At 34.8% G+C, this 21,709-nt stretch overlaps 2 protein-coding genes across 2 annotated transcripts in view; both read right to left on the reverse strand.

Moving 5' to 3' along the window:
- Positions 1 to 1,665, reverse strand: part of LOTGIDRAFT_165901 (hypothetical protein) — a gene marked incomplete at both ends in the record, with an annotated part of 5,477 nt that extends 3,812 nt beyond the window's left edge. Inside the window, 3 exons of the mRNA XM_009062938.1 lie at positions 396 to 623; positions 788 to 965; positions 1,354 to 1,665. Of these exons, the coding sequence (XP_009061186.1) occupies positions 396 to 623; positions 788 to 965; positions 1,354 to 1,665 (718 nt within the window). The remainder of the gene's footprint in view (positions 1 to 395; positions 624 to 787; positions 966 to 1,353) is intronic.
- Positions 1,666 to 9,951: 8,286 nt separating this feature from the next.
- Positions 9,952 to 21,709, reverse strand: part of LOTGIDRAFT_126576 (hypothetical protein) — a gene marked incomplete at both ends in the record, with an annotated part of 43,597 nt that continues 31,839 nt past the window's right edge. The window contains 3 exons of the mRNA XM_009062939.1: positions 9,952 to 10,084; positions 12,539 to 12,666; positions 19,362 to 19,418. Coding sequence (XP_009061187.1) covers positions 9,952 to 10,084; positions 12,539 to 12,666; positions 19,362 to 19,418 — 318 coding nt within the window. The remainder of the gene's footprint in view (positions 10,085 to 12,538; positions 12,667 to 19,361; positions 19,419 to 21,709) is intronic.

Here is a 21,709-nt window from a genome sequence, read left to right on the forward strand (position 1 = left end):
TGATGGTGTTATACCGACTAAAGATTTCATCGTATTATGGTGCTTATAATTTGAAAAAGTCGACGTTTGTGATGTGAGACTTGAAGGTCTTTGTATAAAAATTTCTGTACAATCAATGATAATACGTGTATTGGGATATTTAATGCGAAATTGACTGGGCATTGTTCTTTGGACAATATCTCTACTTGGAAATGGGTTTAAAAAATGTAATTCTTTGTGTAAAAGGCAAATCCATGTATAATAATATTTAGAAAAAGTTCCAACAGCAATATTAAATCTGTCTGAAATATCTTGAACAAAAAGACCTAAACGATTTCGCATTAAAACAGCTAAAAATTGATCAATGGGTTTTAAAAATGTAGTGTGGACACGTATTCGGTCATTAGATATCTTACTTTCACCTGTCCAATAAGACATCCTAGAACATTTATCCTGAAGATAAGTAAAAAGCCATAAAAAAATATCAAAAGTTGGAAGGCCTGTATAAAACTTTGTAAGACCATCATTGTCAGCAATTTTCGAAACACTCCACTTTTCTTTTTCCAGTTCCATTCTTGCAGCTTTCAATTCTTCTTTTAACCTGTTGTTCTCCTCTATTATCACTCCAGTATCACACTGTGTACCTGAAATATATACAGCACACATTGAGGGTGCAAGCAACTTAAATCTTTACACCACATATCTGCTTAATCAGGCTTATCATCACAACTTAATTGAGTTTTTACCAAACATTAATAATTTTAAAAAACAGTGAAATTAAGTATTAAAGTTGAATAAATATATTTACCAACTGTTTTCTTCAAACTTGGAAGTTCAACATCTGAATCCATGACATCTAAATCACACATCTCATCATTACCAGGATTTTCTTCTACCTCCATACAGTAGGATGAGTGGTGGAATAATGATACCTGTTGTTTTATCTCGTACTGTTGTCTAACTAATTTCTCTGCATGTAAGGTTTCCTAAAAATTTTATTAAAATTCATAGAAAATATATGCGAAGCAGGTCAATATGCACAATATGGAAATATTCGGATTTAATTACAGATTGACTATCAGGTAAGATATCAGAAACATATCAAAATTGTAAATGGGCAGGTTGCTGTGGTTAGTGGAAATGATAGTTGCCATATAATGCATATTTGATATTTCCAAGGGTTGAAACCCCCCTAATAGTACTAGATCTACATTTAAATTATAAATAGACATCAATCAATAGGCTACATGTAGTAGGCTAGGGCCTACAAGCCATTAATCATAATTGTAAATGATGATGATTTTTAACAGATTCAGAGATTCTCTTGATTATTTTCACTCTTTTTTTTTCTTCAAAATACAAAAAGAAACTAACCTGCGACTTTTCACGAACTAGATGTCTAGATTCTCTCGCAACCTGCGACACGTTCTTCTCCGTCTCTTTGTAAGCAAAAATGGTAGGAGAATAATTACCATCGGTAGGTTCATAACCATGCCAGCCATCAAGAAAATGTTCCGAGCAAATCCAAGTATTATTGTTCGGTAGCCAGTCCTTTCTATTCACGGCTTTGATCCAAGCATTGCGCTGTCTTTTATTCTTCGGAAAACGGAAAAAACTTATGCCTCTGGACTTAGCTTCAACATTAAACCTGTTATGACACTTGTAAACACAGCAGGTTTTCACCATTTTGACGTGCGTTTGTTTACATCCGTGTTGCTAGCCACTCATAGGTGTTTGTGCGCATGCGCGAGCAGGGGGCGCTACGTTATCGTGAAAAGGCCTATTCTCACCCTTATAATACGTTCTATTTGGTACAAAAACATTTCCTGGAAGTTTTCAGTAAGTTATTCAAATATTTAGGGGTAGCTCAATACTGATGAAGTTTTGCCTTCAATATAATAACAAAGCATATTAAAAACATTATATGGATTTATTCTGTGTAACATTTATGGCTATTTTTCATCATTACCAAGATCCACATACTTTCTGTCCACAAACATGAAATATCAAATGTTTCAAAAAAAGTAATATGTATTTAAAAGTTTACAAAATATCCAGAAATTCACGGAAAATCTATAGTCGTTTACTACTTATAGGTGCCGCCTTTCTACTGTCTGTTCTGTTCATCCTTTGGCCTAGTCGGTATTCCAGAGTACACTTGAATGATTGCCACGCCACGTTCCACATGGTCGTTGATAACCTTCATTTCTACTACGATTGGAAAGGCACGTTTGAAGTGCTCGTTCTCTGCCCAGGTGTCGGGATCTGTGACGAGGAATTCATCTGGCAGTTCATCTTCTGGAACATAGTCTTTGACGATGATGTAGTGAAGTCCTTCAATTCACTGGCTGAAATTGGTATATTCATTTTACCTCTTCGCCGGGTCGTCTTCACTCCCAGAGACTTTACCATTTCCCGTTTCATTGAAGAAAGAACATTCTTGTCGAATAAAGCCAGACCTGCTTATTCCTCAGACAGGTACCACCACATACTTGGATATATCCCTGTTGATCTCAAAAATGATTCTCAACCAATGATTTCATGAGGAGGAGGTCATTTTAAGGCGCACATGCTGCAAGAGGAGCCGTCGTCCAATCCTTGACGTACTAATGGACTGAGAAGATTGCGCTTCCTCCCTAAGACCGGTCACTTTCTCTCGCCGTAAGCTTGTGTGCCAGATCATCTCTTCTCGTTCTTTTCAGAAGACGCCACTTCTAAAACAGTTTCTCAACCTTCGTTTGACAGTCTTTCACGTGTTGGTATTTGGGCTATGGACCAAAACGTCAATATCTGTCAATAGCAGATTCAGGTGTAGGAAAAATCTCAAGACTTGACGAACATGAAGCAATTTAGATCCTGTTATGTCATCATTGAGAGTCTGTAGCAAATACACCTGTTGCTGCCTTTTAGTACTAACCGATGCCATATTAGATCTGTATGAGCAGTTAGGCACTGTATATATCCACTATACGTTTTCACAGAAATTATTGAGGAAATGGTGGAATATAGATACACACCAATACAAAATTTGCCTCAATATGACTTCAAAAACTAGTGCACCCCTTTAGATAGTGAAAAGACAAAGACTTTATTGTCTTCCAGTAGCTCTGGCAATGATAAAAGCATTTATTTCTGACATAATCGACAAGAATAGATGATGTCTCAGAAAAAATCCTATACGGGCGTATTGTAAAGAATGGCAAAACAAGACTTGAGCTACCCCTAAATATTGATATATTTCATTCCTTTTTTTGCCTTGTGTGTTTTTACATGAAGGAACAATTCCAGGGGTGAGAAGCATACATTTCGAAAAATAAAAAATAAGGACCACCCTAGTATTAACCACAGAAAATTTCCATTATAATCAGATTGAAAGGTGTCCAAAGATTGCAGTGTATCTTGCCCTTTAAGGTTAATACAATTCTTTCTGCTTACAAAATAATTGTGTTTCTTTTTATGTAAATTGTGTTCATTAAAAATCTATTAATATTATGTTTCAAAAAATGATGATAATAGAACAGCACAATTTCTTTACTTGTGAGCATATCACATGTTTTTCGTAAATAAAGTAATGTTTCATAATACTGAAAAGTTTCTATCAAAAAAGTTTTATGGTCGGCATCACGATAGTTTTGACATATAAATTAAAATCTGTGACATTCATCATTTGAGAATTAATCAATGATTGTGTCATTTTTACGATCTTCGTATTTACAGATATTTATAACTCTTGAAAACTACATTAGCCATATTAAAGTTTTATTTACGGAAGGCTGTAAACGTGTAAACTGTGTAAACAGTCAGGATGTTCGTAATAGCTTCACAATTTGAAGATGCAATAATTGTCCTTAATCTTAAAGAGATCGTAAAGAGAATTTCTTAACTTCCTATGTGTATCGGGAACAGTGGTTGCACTATTTCAAGTTTCAGACGTTTGTAGTTCTGGCTACTCCACTAGTTATATGAAGTCACTATAGCAAACCGTTTAGTTTTGGTGATCTAAAATGATAATGATGCAAATCGAATTTATCGTCCCGATACACATAAAAAGTTTTGAAAAGCTTATTACAATCCCTTTGATGTCCAGCGCCAAACGACAACCGTCTAAAAATACTTCGTTTTACGACAATTTTATGGTCGTTGACAATTCAAGTTTACCCCGGTTTCAATTGTGTCTTGTTTCTTTTATGCCGATACTTTTCGTTTCTACATTTTTTAAAAACGAACAATCTTCATGTGGCATTATAATTTGGCACAGGATAGAGTTAAATTTTCAAAATTTACGGCAGACTGCACTTATCTTTGGTTTAATACAGCAGCTCGATCCAAAGTTTATACGCTTCTATTATCTTGTTTTGGCGCATAATACCTACGCTGATATTATGAGTACAAGTCGTGTAGGCTATCGACGTCTAATAAAGAAAAATGTCGGATCTGACACGTGATTCCGTGATACCTGGATAAAAGTGCTTGATTGAAGTATAGCTGCAGGCCTCAGAAGACACAAAGATTTCCTTTCATTATTGAGTTAGATTCAGCTTTACGGAAACTGCCAAGAAATGCTGGATATAATTAGCTGAGCTAATAGACTTATATATTATAAATACAGATATTTACTCTATCAAGTCTGTTTGTACCAATGGAAAGAAAGGATTTAGTTTAAAATCTATATTATTACAGTACTTATTAAACGTAGGTTGTAATCTTAAGAGATGACTCGTCAATGTCGGTTATATATTTCCTCAGGTAGCAATCTGATCTGACTTTCAATTTTCACCTCATAGATCTCTAATGTATACCTGGATAATAAACAGATTCTTTAATATCCATGAGCCACCATGTACGCAATAACAGAATTTTATTCGGAGCAAGTTTTACAGTTAGTGATTCGGAAACAAAGCAGTGTCTAATCGCATTAAATATTTATCAGCGAAGTGAGGAATCAAAAGAAATATAACCTTCTTTGTTCAAGTGATCTAAAATTAAATGTTCCTTTGCACAATGACTAGCAGTGGAATCAAATATTGTTTTGTGTAGTGAATGACAATAACAAGAAAAAGCGCTTTGTGATGAAAAAGATAGAAAAAGTTCTTGATGAAGTAAACAAGAAATATAAAAAACGTCCTTGGTGAGGTGAATTGTACTTGGTTCTTTGTGTAGTGTTTGACAATTTTTTTTTGAAAGAAGCTATGCCGGAATGGAGTTGTTAAGGCTGGAATAATGTCAAAAATGTATATGTTGCCAAAGACGTATAAGCGAACTCTATCATGCTTTAAAAAAAAATTGGTCACATCACGTTGTTGTACCCGAGAAGTTCTGGAATATTCTGTGGTCACACTTTTCGTGTCTAAGGGTTTATGTCGAGCTCACGCAACGGCTATAATTTCAGTATGATTAAGTTTACTGACTTGATCAGGAACCAAGATGAATAACGCAACTAACGATTCTACGTGTATGATCTGCAACCACACGATAAAATTGTCTTTGACGATTTTCCAAATTATTTTTGGTTTTGGAACATTTCTCGGCAACGCAATTACATTTATAGTCATCACTAAAACTAAAGGTATAGATAAAACTCTTCGTTTCTCGTTATATAATTTAGTTATATCTGACATTGTTTTAGGTTTGACATTTATTTATCATTATTCTGTTGTGTATTTTTTATATGATAATCCTTTAGAGTGCTATCTACGATATTTAACAGTGTCAGTTCTGTCCGCGGCCACCCTCATGATAGTTATGTTTTTATCTGTCAGTCGGCTTATTTCAGTCAAATATCCGTACAAATATCGTCAATTCGTTAATACGAAAACGCTTGTGATAGCCATGGTAGGCTGTTGGATAAATCCCTTCATCACTATAGTCAGTGTGTTTCCTCACTATTCAACCATCACAGAGTGTAACTATGTTCTCATCACCAATCAACTGGCTGATTGTGTATTCGGTGTGACAATGATAATGGTGGTGATCATATCGCTTTCCTGTCAACTTGCTCTATATTTTGAAGCCTTGGATCAAATACAGAAAATCGTGCCAACCTTTCTTGATACTGAGAGACGAAAAATGGAATTTCAAATGCATCTGAAAGCAACAAAATCGACCATAACAGTTGTGTTGCCTATTCTCATCTGTGGTACTCCAATGTACGTGATGTTTTTGGTGATGGCTATTTCCCCATCCTTAAAGAGCAAGTCCGTGACACTTTTTACTCAAAATGGCTTTTATAGCTTATTTGCGTTGATAAGTTTTATAAATCCCGTAATTTATGCTAGGAAAGTGGTCGAGATAAGACGAACATTTAAAAATATTGTTTGCATTAAAAACGGAAACGGAGGGGTAGTATCAAACCAGTTTCAAAGAAAAAGGAAGCCTAAAATTTTTGCTATTTCTGAAAGTAAAAAAAACTAAGAGGCTATCGGCGAGGGGAAATTTGTTTAAATTGGCAACTGTTGAAGATGTGATGATCACAATTGCACGACCTCCAATTCATTTTCATATTGTAATCAAGTTTACAAGTAAGCATTAATAGGCGAAAGCCGTGAAATACGCGATATAAGCACTCAATATTATGGTGTTTGCGCCATCCAACTTTTTTGTCAGGACTGGTGCGCATTATTTACGGTGACATATATTGTTCAAGATATACTAGATGGTAAGAAGGTGTGCACATATGATCGCAATTATATGGTAAACAAAAGGAAGGATGTCTTATCTGAAGGGAGTGTGATTCCGTAACACCGGGATAAAAGCGGTCCGCCTTAGAACACTCGAAGATTCATTCCATTCTTAACTGAGGTAAATTTAGATTCCCCCAGTTAGTATAATTATCAGTTGGTAATATTGAAAACTGTAATATGGAAAAAATCATCCGAGATCGTCGATAATCTTCATTAAATATTAGATTAAGGCTGTAATTTCTTCTAAATAATTAATTATTGGTAATTATCATTTGATTATATATTTGGATTTGTGTTCAAGCATTCAAAGACATCAATGTTCAGTCTGATTTCAGAGAAGGTGTGGTGAATTCCTATCATTATAAATCAAAGTATTGATAAACTTTCTGCAATGGGTATAAACATATCGTTGAACAGAGGTAAAATTGGTTGAAAATTGCTTAAGGGATGATTTTTACATTATTTGAAGTCACACGCTGAATATTAATGGCCGTTTATGAAGTTTGACTGTGCTGGTTAAGTAGCACATCAGTTAGATTTGAGTTGCTGTAACGAGAAAAGTGTAGATTTAGAAATGTACTGTTTCGATACACTTTTGTAATTAGTACCTTTTATATCAGTGTTGTGTATGTGCTGTATGGATGGAACAGTCACGTCTTAACGATGTTAAATCTCAAGTTCAGACAACTGATACCTCTTGAGTCCTCCAGACTTACTTCTCGTTGGAAATTATTGTATGAACCATGGGATCCATTTGCTTGCCCATGAACGTATCGTGTAACTAGCGCAACGTCTCCTTCATCTCCTATATAAAAAGGTAGCATGTCTTTTCCTCCTCATCTAACCTGCCTTTGATGGCGAGATTGTTAAACGCCTCAGTCGCGTTAAAAAGTCTGTAAGTGTGCGTCGACTGCAAAACAATCCTTGAGAGTTTCGTCACGGCGTTCTGTCAAAGTGTGTGATGTCTTTATGTAGTTTTCAGTACCAAACTACATCTCCAGAAATAAACCAAAGATTAATCATTGAAAAGTGGTGTCAAAATGTTTGAGAAGAATGTCTACGAAGTAATGCCAGGATCGAAAGAGAGAAATAGCCACGAAAGCTGACAATCGGGTCGCAAATTTGGTAGGATAAAGCATAGCAGCCACTCTTTCCAAGATCCCGTTCTGGTCACATGGGCACACACATTTTACAGTCATTTTTAGTCCGTTGTATTTAAATACTAGTATGCATTAAATTAGGATATCTTGGTCATGTGTTGTATGATTTCGCTCTGTAATTAAATTCTGCACGTATGAAGGGAGGTAATTCAGATCAAACAACAGGATTGTCCTTTTAACTTGTAAATCATCCAATCATTTATGATAACGGCGAGATTTTGAATTAGTTAACGCTTTTGTCTCAATTGACAATATAGGACAATCAAATAACAATATTTATTTATAAATTATATCAATATGTAACAGTACATAATATATACATAAACAGATCTTATCTTCTTTGGGTATCTATTTCACATGTCTTTGTTTATTTGAATAGATGACCATTGGATAAAGTGCCAAAAGGATATAAAAGGGCAAATTACACGAAAATACTGTTACGTGCACCAGTCACCAGCTTAATTATGTAGTTTTATTAACAAGTTTCGTTTCGTCCAAGTTATTTCTTTCGATGGCACACCAACATAGTGTTTCAGACTGTATCTTCCCCTCTCAACTGTTTGAAAATTAGACATCAACGTCTATGTACAAAGTGTAATTATAATGTCTATATATTTACATCCTAAAATTATCTGTCTTATGGTTAGTTAGCGCGTAGTGATGCTGTCAGATACGAAACACAGATGAACACGAAATATCTATTGTTGATTGTAATACAGTTACTGTTCTTAAAGGTTTAAATATCAAATTTATGTACATACTATTTTCCTATAGATCAGCATTTTTCTGATAGTGCTCGACTTATGCGTATAAACAATAATATATATTGTGACACAGTTGCAAGATCTCCTTCATACCGAGGTTATTTCCGACAAAGCCTTATCACAAAATCTCATTGTTCGTAAGTCTATCAACACATTGGAAAAACATTCACAATACAGCCCGATCTTGTGACAAACACAATCCAATACGACGTTTAACTCAAACACTGTCCATTTGATCCAGAGAATGGTCGTTGATAGTTGGTTCCAATTCTGTATTAACCCCATGATACTTGCTGGCCACAAACGTCGTCCCACTGTACATTCTCGCTCGTCGAGCTGGCTTACAGGAAAATACACATTTAAATTCAGCTCGGAATTTCACTGAAATATTAAGAAAGATACACACTATTCCCTTCGCCAACTGGCTAGACTTTGATTAAAATAGAAACTTCGTTTTAAAAGAGGGCTTTTTTCTGTCAAGATGAAGAATTTCAGAGGGAGATGTTCAACTGTTCATATTATATATAACTGATATTGGAATTCACTTATAAATTTTATCAGAAAACTTCCAAACGTGCTGGACCAGTAATAACGTTTCATGATATTGACATAATAATAGTTAACGAGTCATTTGATTAGGATGAATAAACTGGACTTTTGAAATAAATCACACCATATAAAACTCATTCACTGATCTATATTCAACGACACAGATAAGTAAAACCATTTCAGCCTGATTAATGTTATTAGTTTCACAGTGATACGACAATAAACGATTATATATGTAAATATTCACTGATAAACACAGCTTGGTGTGCTTAACTCATTATAATAGAGACTAACTTTTCTTCCTAATATATCTAAATGACGCACTCTAACCGACTTATCTTAATAACTACGAGACTGTTTGGAATTTGGATAAATTTTCAGAATAATTGTTCTCGTAAAAACACGATGGATACCTTTGATCCCAAATTACAATGAAATTCTCACTGTATAGTTTTATAGTGTTTTCGTAGTTTAGATATCATAAAAAGAGACTTTTGTGCTCAAATTCAGTTTCGAATCGCTCCTGGATGTGACATTTATCGGTACTCAACTATAACAGCATGTAAATCTAAGAGCTTTAATGTTTTTCTTACTTTCTAGTAGTAATCCGTGTAATATATTTGGAGAAGACGTAAAAGGGCTCTCACACCATGGCAATAACAACTTGCGATTGGTTGCGAAGAATGGAAGTGGCCACTAGTTCCGAACGCAACTCCCAAATCAGTATCACGAGAGTTGCTTTCGATGCTTATGACCGCTTTTCTTTTTCACAACCTTACGCAAATGGTGATCGCTGGTGAATGAGGTCCAATTTAAGAATTACTTACTGCTCATGAAGTTATATATAACTGGGTTGATAGCACTGTTAAAGTAACACAACCAATGTGCTACTAGATAAAGTAGAGGTATGATTGGTGAATTCATATCCAACTGATGCAGTAACCCCGTAGACCTGAAATATATATGACAGTCCAGATAAATAATCCAAATAACTAACGATACGAACTGCAAAACGAAACCCGAAATCCAAACAAGATATTGGCGAAACATTAGCAGCAGCTTATGAACTTGAAGTTTATTAATCATAAATGAGTAAATATTTTATAATGAAAAGTGGTAAGCACACCCTGTCTGGCGCCACACCCACAATAGCTGCTCAACACACAACGAACATTAGGCTGCAAATAAGATTAAAGAGCTTAAGAGAATAATCAGAAAATCAGCGATTTTTTACTGGCATAAGATCTTTAATACTGACAGTGCACCACTAATACAATAAAGAACAGTTATCTAAGTATGTCCTTTCCTCTGAAATATTGAATTTTTTTTTTTCATTTTTTTTTTGTAAGGTTAGGCTCCATGTGTCACGACTCGCCAGATGATGCTGAATTCATAGGACTCAAGAATGCAGTCTGTGGTGCTGACAGATTGAAGCGACCACAAAAAAATACTTAAGAGGGAAACTTCAATGAATACCTGTTCTGAATCACTTTTGGTTTTATCTGTTTCTATTTTAGTTTATGTAGTAGAGGGGAGAGGGGAGGGGGTAAGAATTTCGAAACACCCTACATATAATATAGACTAACGAAGCCCATTACAAAATGAAAAAAATCAGGAATCGTGACTGTATTTGGAGGCAGTAATTATACCAACTGAATCAATAACACACAGAAAAATTTTAATAATCGTAAACCATCATCAAACACGAGTTTAAATGTTAAACTGTTAGATCATATAGAGAATGATCTTCTCAGACAAAAGACCTTTTAAGTATCGATCAATTTTGAAACAAAGATAATTGTTACCTATTTCAATCGAACAAAATGGATATTTATATTTGCTTGGCGTGATAGAACAGAAGTTCAACAATAATGAGCTCACTGAAACATTAATCCTCAGAACTGCTTGTCGATTTGAATCAATAGCTCTCCTTGAATGTTGTCTTGAAGAGGCAATGTTTTAGGTAGTCCGAAAGTTGTTGACTCCAGAAGCAATATTTTGGAAAAGGTCAACCATATGAAGCTAGTAGCCTACTTTAAGATAAGAAAGTGCTTACGGCAGTCAGGGATAGAAATGAACAGAGACCAGGGTATGACGTTTTTGGACAGGTTGTTTTCAAGAAAAGCAATATCGGCATCTATACGGTTATCTATTAGTATCTATTATTATACGGCTGTCTTTAACTAATAGGCTGAACAAACCTTTAGAAGTCGTTTTAAGGGCAAAGTAATGTAAACTTAAACTCGCCTTAAGCATAGTTGGAAAGCCGTAGGTACGGTCCTATATATTAAGAAAGGTACAGCTAGCTATCAGAGACCATAGGTTTTCGGACTGTGTATTATCATGTCTTGTCATCTTACCACTTGAAATTATTGCAATGTCGTTGAAATCAATATACTTTTATATCAGTCATAGTTAACAAGGTAATTTTGTCACCTAACAATCAAATTAAAAACACTTTCCGATTCATTATCTCTGATATTAAAATTGATAATGACATAACCCAAACAAATACACAGATTAACAAAAAACATCATGTGCCCTTTTTTATCTGATTGGTCGTCTAATTTTTGTTATAAAAATGCTATTTTTGTTAAAGGCTGGATTGCAAAGAATTGCTTGTTGTCAGTTTTCTCCCTTTAATTGCCTTCCCCCGAACTATAATGAAAGATTATACATTTTAACCAGTTGTTGTTATCTGCTATTTCTCTGCCAATGTTTCATTATTATTAATTACATTGTTCCTGCGAGATGTTATTTTTTTTAGTTTATATTCAAGTGGGTTTCTCATTGAATAACGATTAACAGAAGCCTTACATTTCCATCTCACCGTTATAAAACACAAATACAATGTATTTTAAGAGAAACTTAATGGGAATCCAAATAAGGAAAAGATCAAATTCAACTCAAATTAATTGATTTCTATGCAATAGATAGTCTTGATTCTTCAGAAGTCACTTAAAATAAAATTGTTTTAAAATTAAAAAGATATGGAAGAGGTCAATATCTATGAATATAATTAAATTGGATCGTATTAAAGTGAATCTATTACAAGAATAGATAAATTCATTCATGAAAAGGAAGCTGTACAGAAGAATAAAAATATAAAGAGGCAAGAGAGTGCTTCATGTGATCTCTGTTCTTTACTTTAATTGGAAAAAGTTTTATCTTGGATAATGGGTGTCAAAGCGTCTGTTACTAAAATAAATCGAGTCCCTATGTACTATTGCAAAGAACTGAAGGATTTAAAGGGACTTTGAAGGGGTTTTCTAAATATTGTATGTGTGTCGGGGACACGTCTGATTGAAACTTTGAATAGTGCAAACTGATGCTATCAGTGTCAACGACACACACAAACAATTTAGAAAACCTCCTTAGATTCCCTTCAAGTGCATGGACATCTTACCTTAAAAGGAACAGTGTATGGACTGGTAAATAACAAACAACAAATAATATGACTATAGCTATCAACATCTTGGCTACTTTACGACGAGATATCAACTGAGTTTCAGCATGATTCGGATGAGTTTTACACTTGGAGACTGAAAAATAAAACAAAGTAGAAGATATTACCATATTGTGACATTGGGGGCCTACTTGGTTCAGATGGATAATATAGTTCGCCATGCTAGCTTTGCTGCTGATTGATCCAGTGGGTGTTTCAACTCCATTCCCTTGTGTCAATGATACAAGCTAGAACCCTAGTTTCTGGAAAGTGAGTGGGTCCTTGCCACTCTGATTTTGTAAAGATCGGGCACAGTACCTTATCCCTTAAAATTCACCTGAAAATAAAACCAAATCCCAGTGCAAGATACATGATAACTTCAAACAGAAAGTTTGTTGACGTCTTGCTGTTAAGGAAATGATTAAGGTTAATTTTAAAGTTTTTACCTCAATTTCCTAATTGAATAAGTGACAATTGACATTTCAAACCGTCAAAAGTCAATATTTTTGACAAGTTTCTGCTTAAGAAAACCACATTACAGCAAAACACAAAATTGCAATGACTTCGGTTGGCATTTAACAGACCATTGCTTTTAGTGAACGAATCCTTTTACTTCATTTTAGGTGAATTGGGTAATAGATATTATTTATTTTCTAAACATAAATTAGATAAACATGGCCTGAGGACGAAAAGTAACAACCTTATTATTGGGATTTAAATAAAAAATTTCCTGAAAATCTGTAATTTCAATAATAGGGAAGATATAAAATGTTAGTTTTATAGTTTTTCTATAGCGGTAGAATCGATCCCTCCGGTGAACTGATTAGATAATGAATTTAAGAACTTTTTTTAAATTTTCTATCATAGTAAACCAGTTGAGTACATGCATCCTTCTTGAAACACTGTTCGGATCGTTAGTACTTGCTTTATTCATTGCAAAATTTTTCATCTGTCGTTAAACGGGAAGCTCAAGAAGAACGCTGAGATCGAATCAGAAAGGGGTCGTATATTGGCAAGCAACTGAACCTCTGTGTGCGCACCGACGACTGGTAGTTGCAGTCATGATCTAGTCGTCGACCTTGGCGGTACAAATCTGAAACTATCCAGTAGATCGCAGTTGGTGGTAGTCAGTCAATGTCTCGATATGAGAGTCTCGCTTATGTCAACGGGGATGCTTTGAAACGTCAGTCGACCACAGCTAAAATATACAGAATATATCAATAAGCCTTAAGACGGTCCCAGCACATACGTTTATCTCTTAAATCTGTTCAGGATATTAATGCACATTCCCTAAACCTATACAATGTGTACATTAGTCCCTATTCAAACGTAAACTGCTTTTGTTTGAATGAACCATACATAGATTAACTGGTAAACTAGATCTGGATATAACATTTGATATTGTATTGGAGACGAATGGTGTGATATGACAATAGAGTATATTCCCCTTGCATTTTATTCCTAAATAACCCAGGCGACATGTTTGTTCTCTGGAGTACAACAAAACATCAACGTAGTTAATAGAATCTCACTAATAGAACAACATCCCTAAATAAATTGAGTATTAGAGAGATTATAGTAATATTCCGATAACTACTATCTACAAGGTTTTATTTCAATATTAATGATCATATACGTTCAGATTTAAAATGAATGGAGTTTTATGTCCTATTCTGCAGGTCTTAAGTCGGCAAGACGGACAACTCCATGCAGTATACGATGAGGGAAAGGTTGCCAAAAAAGTGACATTAGCTTTTTATTCTTTTTTGATTTCCAACTGTCGATGGTTTATTGTCCCATCGGAACGACTAGACGATTTTTCCATGACCCCTTCGACCTGCATCAATGGCTAAACAAATTGAAGAATGTTATATTGATTATGAGTATTCTGAGTACTAAGGCTATATTTCAATATTACTAACCATATAATGCGACAATTAAACTGACTATTAATAGAGATTAAGAAGTTTAATGGTCAAGGGAGGTAATAAAGACATTTGTTATGAGGTGACAATAATTCTGACTGCCTCGTTTATCACCATTAAATCTTATATTTTATTCTTACGAAACTATCATTCTACACTGTATTTCACAGTCTTTGTTTTCACAAAGAGAATTGTTTTAGTTTAATGTTTCCCGTCTGAACTTATATTAATAAACCTCTTTCAACCGAAACGTATTGTATATAGAACCAGTGAATGACTGTATATGTAAAAATATAATTCCATTGTAAATACCCAACAACTACCGAGTCTGTTTCTGCTGTAAGCGGACGTTAACTTGTCATCTGCCAACCAGCCTTATTTGTAGTGCCCCAAATTATATTTCTACCAGACTAGAGACAGTGTCACCCGTAATTTCATCTTCCTATTTAAGATATTCAAGGTTAGGTCATATTTCTAAGATGTTTTGACAATTTGACAAGTGCTGATGAAAGATATATATTTGACCCTTTTAAATTATTTCATTGTGTGTGTGTTGGTGTAATATAAATTACTTCTAAATCACGTTATTTCTCATGTGATTCTGTGAGAGTTTGGTTTGTTGATAATAGCATGCACACCACAGACCACCAACAACTACCTAGTTTGCGATATCAGCATCCGTTAACTTGTCATCTACCTACCAACCAACATGTTCTTCAGAATGAGTACTGCATTCCAACTGAAAGGTTGAAATTTATCTAGGTGAGCTCTTACCTGGATGGCCTCTGTTCAGATAGATAGTGTGCTCTTAGCAGGTTAGAAATCTTTCCCAATGAGCTCTGCCCCAATGTTCGTATGTGTTATCGGTGGTACCTCATTACCCATTTTAATCGGAAGGTCCGTTGTGAGTAATTTTATCCTTTGTGATTTGTGTTGTTCCAGTATATTTAGTGCTTGTGTAATATTTCCCATGTTTGTGCTGCCCCAAATATTTTTGGGCTTTAGACATACCGTTGTGTGCTATTTTTGCACAGGACAATGCTCTGATTGTGTTGCTTTGAGCTATAATTTGTGTGTAGGACTGTGCTATAGATTGTGTTGTCAGATTTGAGGCCCGATTTATGAAATCCTTGTGGCTCGTAGCATCGCCCACCCAATATTTCATTATCATCGTTATTATATGTGTACCTATATTGTTATATGTGAATTGTTGACTTTTATACATAAATTTTTCAAAACATGTGTTCGTTTGAATAACCAAATTGAGATGGTAGTTCCAGTTTGTTCTTTGCAATAGAACAGTGGTTCCCCAACCTTTTTCAGCCTTCACACCTCTGGAGCAATCACTCGGACCTTTCACACCCCAAAATGTGTTTCATCCACATTTAGTAGGGACAAATTAAGAAGGGGTATGGGTAAGGGGCGAAACGGAGAAGGGGAGAAAAGAGACATCCCCTGACACCCTAGTCCATGCAACACCCCAGGTTGGAAACCGAGGAAATAGAACACCATCGTCCTATTTGGTACATTCGAGTCTTTAGGTGTTCTCCAAGTTGGGATAGATTTAAGTCACTTTTGAGCTGACAGTTGCTCTCGTTGACAGAGAGAATTTGCGTGGTTCCTGAGCTGTAAAAGCCAAACCCCATCCCCAGAACAAAAGATCCAGTTTTCATTTCCGCCTGCCCATATATTACTCTACACTTACTTTGTACTTTGACTCACTTATCATTTAGTATAGTTGGCCAAATTATCTTATGTATTCACTCGGTTTATGTTACAGTTGGGGAGTGACTATCTGGAAATTATCATATCCACCTAACTAACAGCTTATACTTTGCTCGATGTCAGTGGTCTGATAATCTTGTATACTCATCATTGCTGATTATTGCAATCGTCTAACAAACGTCTGGAATCAGTCGGCTTGCCTCGGACTTGCTATCATCAAAACCTTAATCATTGATGAAGTCTACAATAGACGATTCGATCAACAGATTTTCACGCTTAATTCGGCCAGAGTGTGATCACATTGAAAGGCTTCAACAGCCTGTAGAGTCATAATACCAAACTGTCTGGATTCAAACACTTATAGATTCAATGTCTTCTATTAATCAATCTTTCATCATGAATGGAAAACCTGCCTTCTAGAACATTTCTACTAATTGCCTTTAAATTAATTTCTCGGCAACTCAATGATTAGTTTGATCTAAAGCAAAATGTATTTTTTCTAGTCAGGTAGTAACAAAAACCGTGGTATGGTTCTGCCAACTTTCCTGAAAAGTTGGTTTTAAAATGCTCAAGTTATGTCGAAAGGGGGTCATAAAAGGCTGCCAATCCATTCACAAGTTACTTAACAAATATCCAGAAAACACACATACTTTAAACGTGTGACAAATTAGAGGCCCAATCAAAATACATGATATACCCTACGTCCGTTTTTAACAGTTTTCAGTGGTTACAATAGGCACAGACGAATGCAAATGCCAGTTGAAGTTCTTTAAGGATTACAAAATCTACTGAAGCCTTCACGTTTCTATAGTGTACATTGTTGATGCTTATTGATACTATAGCAAGCCACAAAAAACGGCTTCATATTTCCATAGAAAGTCAGTCCATAACTACATGTATTCAAGTAACAGTGCAATATTTGTTTTCGTGATGGATGATAGATAAAACAGATCATTCTAAACTCATCTCTCAATATTTCCTAATTCCTTGAAATTACAATCGGATTGCTTTTTTCGTGGGATAATATTTTTCTTTTAAAAGTAACTCCTCTCACTTATTTTCTAAACAAACATTTTAGTTCATTTCTATGTCTTGTTTTCTCAGATTTTTCTTTAGATTCTCAGATGTTTTTTGTGTTTTTATTAACCGGTAAAACGTTAAAATGGATTTCATATTATTTTGAGTGAGAGGTTTGACGAAAAATCCACAGACTAAATAAATCAAACTTACATCCATATAATCCGGACTTAACCTAGCAAGTTATTTTATGGTATGATGCTCCCAAGGGCGTCCGCGCTATGGCGAAAATGAGGTTACGTGGAAAAGTGAATCCCACATTAAAATAAAAAAAAACTGAGCAGTTTTCTGAATGCTTCGAATTATTACCGTTACATATTTATTCAGATAGACTCTAGGTAAATTTTCAGAATTGTCTTTGACTACGGCGCGGTTTACCCCTTCTCCCTGCCCCAAAATTTACGGACGCCATTCAGTGCACCATATATCTAAACGTGCATCATACCATAGACAAACTCAAGCAAACTTTCAATTTTTATAAATGTTCTTTCATTTATTCTTCCATTCAATTCTCACAAGAACAGGTTTAATGAGGTGTTATCAAACGACATTAATCTATAGACTTAATGAAAGTTATGAACTCAATATCCGTCTTTTCCTAACCATTGAATCTCCCGATTAACCCAGACTTAATAAATGTCACACTCTCTACTTAATGACGACTTTGAAAGCATCACGTTTAATTTGATCTTGTCATGGCGTACCATGTAATTTTCACAATAATTAAAGTCCTAATTGTATGATGTTTACAGAATACATACTTTAAAAATACTCGTCTTGTCAAAATTCACTCATTGTACACTGCATAGAGCTGGTCGTACTGTAATTTTGAGCTTTTGGTCTGTGACTTTGACATTGAATAATGGTTTGAACATTCTGATTCTCCTTTATGGAATATAACAATATGAATAAAATATGATCTGACGTACATCTTTCAGTCAATTTAAAGCCAAGTCGATGAAAAGGATATCCAAAAATATCGAGGAATTATTCAAGAGGTTTTTAAATGTGTCAACGAACACTGAATTGATTGAATATGTTAGTGACCGAGAACATTTGTTTCATAACAATTTCTTCTGATCATGCACTAAATGAAAAAAACCATCTAAATCACTATTTTAATCCGATGGATATTTTTTACGAGTAAAAATCAACACTGCACCTTTAAAAAAGTCTGTAGGCACGGTACTTTGTTGAGTGTATAACATCATTAACTTGATGATTAAAAAAAGAAAGAGTTAATCAACAAGAATTAGGTTTCATGCCGACGGGTTGATAAAAAATTGCTGTCCTTTCTAGTTGCAACATGATGTTGTTTTTCTAATTATCATGCGCCCACACCAAGTTTGGGCCTTAATTAGAGTTGAACTGTGCGTCAGTCCGTCCACATTGAATCCGTTCCCACTCTACAGTTTCGACGTATCATTTCCGGTCTTAATTTCTTGTCTGCACGACAGGGATGCTGCATATCGATTTTCGTAACGATCGGAAAATTTACCAGCAATGGACTGAACACAATTTGACAGGTAACACTTCGCTCTCTCGGCAGATCGTCCATGTGTTTAATTTCCTAACTGTGCCTCCCTCAGGTTTGCGTTTTGATCAGAACAACCACATTCTCTGTCTGTAAGTAACATCTGTTGGTGTTTATAGGTCGGCATAAGGGACGATAATTCAGCTGGAATCAGACGTTCAATTGTCATCTATCACACAACCACCATCGGCTCAAATCGCCTCAACCGGAAGTAAATCAGTGTGTGGTTGCTGGTCATAACATTCTGCCACCCATCGGTTCTCCAGTGTCCCTTCTTTGGGATGGTTAATAATACATAAAACGGTCCGTTGTACGGGTTCAATAATTCATAATAATGTAAAACCAATTTTATTAACATTGTTTACTTCCGGTTTGAAAGTTGCTGTTAGATGGTTGGATTGCATCACCAACACAATTCTTTGATACCTAGGTTTCCAAACATCACAGGACAACACGCTCTGTTTTATTTTACTAGCATGTATTCGGTTACTACACAAGGCAAATTTAAATTAGTCTGTTACACAAACGAGGAAGTTTTCCAAGACAAAGAAAAATTTAATACGGGATATGGACCAGACCTCTTTTGATGATTGAAATATGTACCATTTTTGTCGTCTCTGAAAGCTTCAGAAAAGACATTATAATTAAAATTTCATTTATAAGACATACGACTTGAATCACCAAATGTCCCGCGGGGTATTGACAGGTGAAGAGCAATGTTACTGCTTATAAACATTGTCTAATTACGTTCTGAAATGTGTTAAAACCTATTATATTTATATAATCACTGTACATCTAAGAGTAGAATGTATTATATAATTATAGAATATATAGAAAGTGTCTGTGGCGATAATTACCTGGCATTAGCAGTCTTATAAAAGATGTTTTGAAGACCATGTAATGGAGCTTGATTATACCTTTACAATCCGATTAAAGAACAACCTGAATAATAGTACATTTACGTGGGTTACTTCACCGTGTTAAAATAATGTGCTTTTGATTTTTTGCTCTTTGTTTGGATGTTTTATCTTCGTTGAAAATGTCATGAATCCGTTTATATCGACTTTAATAATACAAGCTTTGTTACAAGGTAGAAAGCAGATAATATGATATATAAATGATCTGGTCTTCTGAAAGCATGACATACTTTCCGTAACAGTTGATGCAACAATGAAGTTGTCAGATAAGCTGCGTTTCATTATGATAAAAACGTATTGGAAACAATAACTTGCCGAACATTTGCGTTTAACAAGAACGAATCCTACTTAACAAGGACAACTTTCCCGAGGTTCATAAAGATCATGTCTACCACCTGGTCCTTGGCCAAACCTCTTGGTATTGATCTTTCTTGGATTTTCCGTACCAACTTATAGCTGGTCCACAGGAATAATAAGATTAAATGACTTATTCAAGGTCTGAAGGCTTTCACGGGCCGACCATAATTAGAACCGATGACCTTTAATATGAGAATCCAAGACCAATATTTGTTTAACGCAAATGACGTCATGGAAAGATTCAACGGATCTAATCGACTTTGCTACAGCCCGTCCATGTAATAAATAAACAATATAGATTACTTCAAAGTAATCTTCATGACATTTCTACTAAATCTACACAAGTTTAATTAAGAATCACAGGTTATTAGGTCAGGGTTTCAAAGAACCAGATCATTTCTTCATTTTCTATTCAGTCTTGTCAAATCTTGTTAGTTCAATCAAGTAAATGAAACGGTTTGTGCCTTGTGGATGTGTTGGTGATTCATTTGGAATGGAATAAAAACGAGATGAAGAGGCGAGAGAAAAGAAAATGAAGTTTTAAACCACAAGAGAATGAACTTCTTGTAAACTCCTGATAGTATCTGTGGGACTAGGGTGCTAATATCCCATTGTATCTGTAATTGCATTGTAGAAATAGATGGCAGTGATTTACCCTTCCTATGTTGTACGCTTAAGGAAATGGTTATCGGCATAATAAAGCCATTTAGATGCAAATATGATAAAAATGGTTTTGTCAACTAGGTTAATACAGTGATTATGTCAAGAAGGTTTTTTATATGTTATTTTCATCAGGAATATTATGATAAGAATTATGTCGATATTTTATAACGGAAGCTAAAAAAAACTTGTATCTTTACCATGTTTTGATAGAAAAATGTATAATTTTTTTTAATTGAATATAATTTTTTTTTATAACAACAAATGAATTTTCCTGGTTGTCACACAATGAAAATACACTTTATGATATATAAAGGACGAATTTCATTCTGTTTTGTGTAAAAGGCAATTAATGTAGGTTATTGGCTTTGGTTCTTGAAAGTGATGCTTTGGCTAAGGATCCCTTTCCATTAAAGATAGATTGAGAATGATGCAACAGAAGCCCTGTACTCAAAACCTCTTTAGCATACAATTATCTCCAACAAACATTATATATAATTTATGATTGATATAAGTAATCGAAATCTCAACCAAAGGCTGGTGAAATCGAGAGTAAAAGTTGTATAGTAGTCGACTCTTCGACTAAAAGAGAAGTATCATCAGGAGTTTCAAAAAGAGTAAGCATTGTTTGGTAAGTCTGCTTCGCTCGCAACACCCTAAGCTGCAACCAATATGTTGTTTTGGATTTCGGGTTTCATTTCACGGTTTGGATCATAAATATTTGCATTGTCTAAAATATTACCGGGTTATCAGAAAAGTAATATTTTATTACTTTGTATCAGCTAGCATTCGATGTCGAGAATTGTCGACTGCTAAGTTATGTTTCCCAATCAATTTAAATGCACGTCGCCATATTCTCTAATAATATATTATTTTGTCTATTCCAGAAAATTGAATTTTGTCATGTTCGGATATTTGTGACAGGATATTCCAAATA

This window comes from Lottia gigantea (assembly GCF_000327385.1).
Source record: "Lottia gigantea unplaced genomic scaffold LOTGIsca_54, whole genome shotgun sequence".
In the NCBI taxonomy this organism is placed as follows: domain Eukaryota; kingdom Metazoa; phylum Mollusca; class Gastropoda; family Lottiidae; genus Lottia; species Lottia gigantea.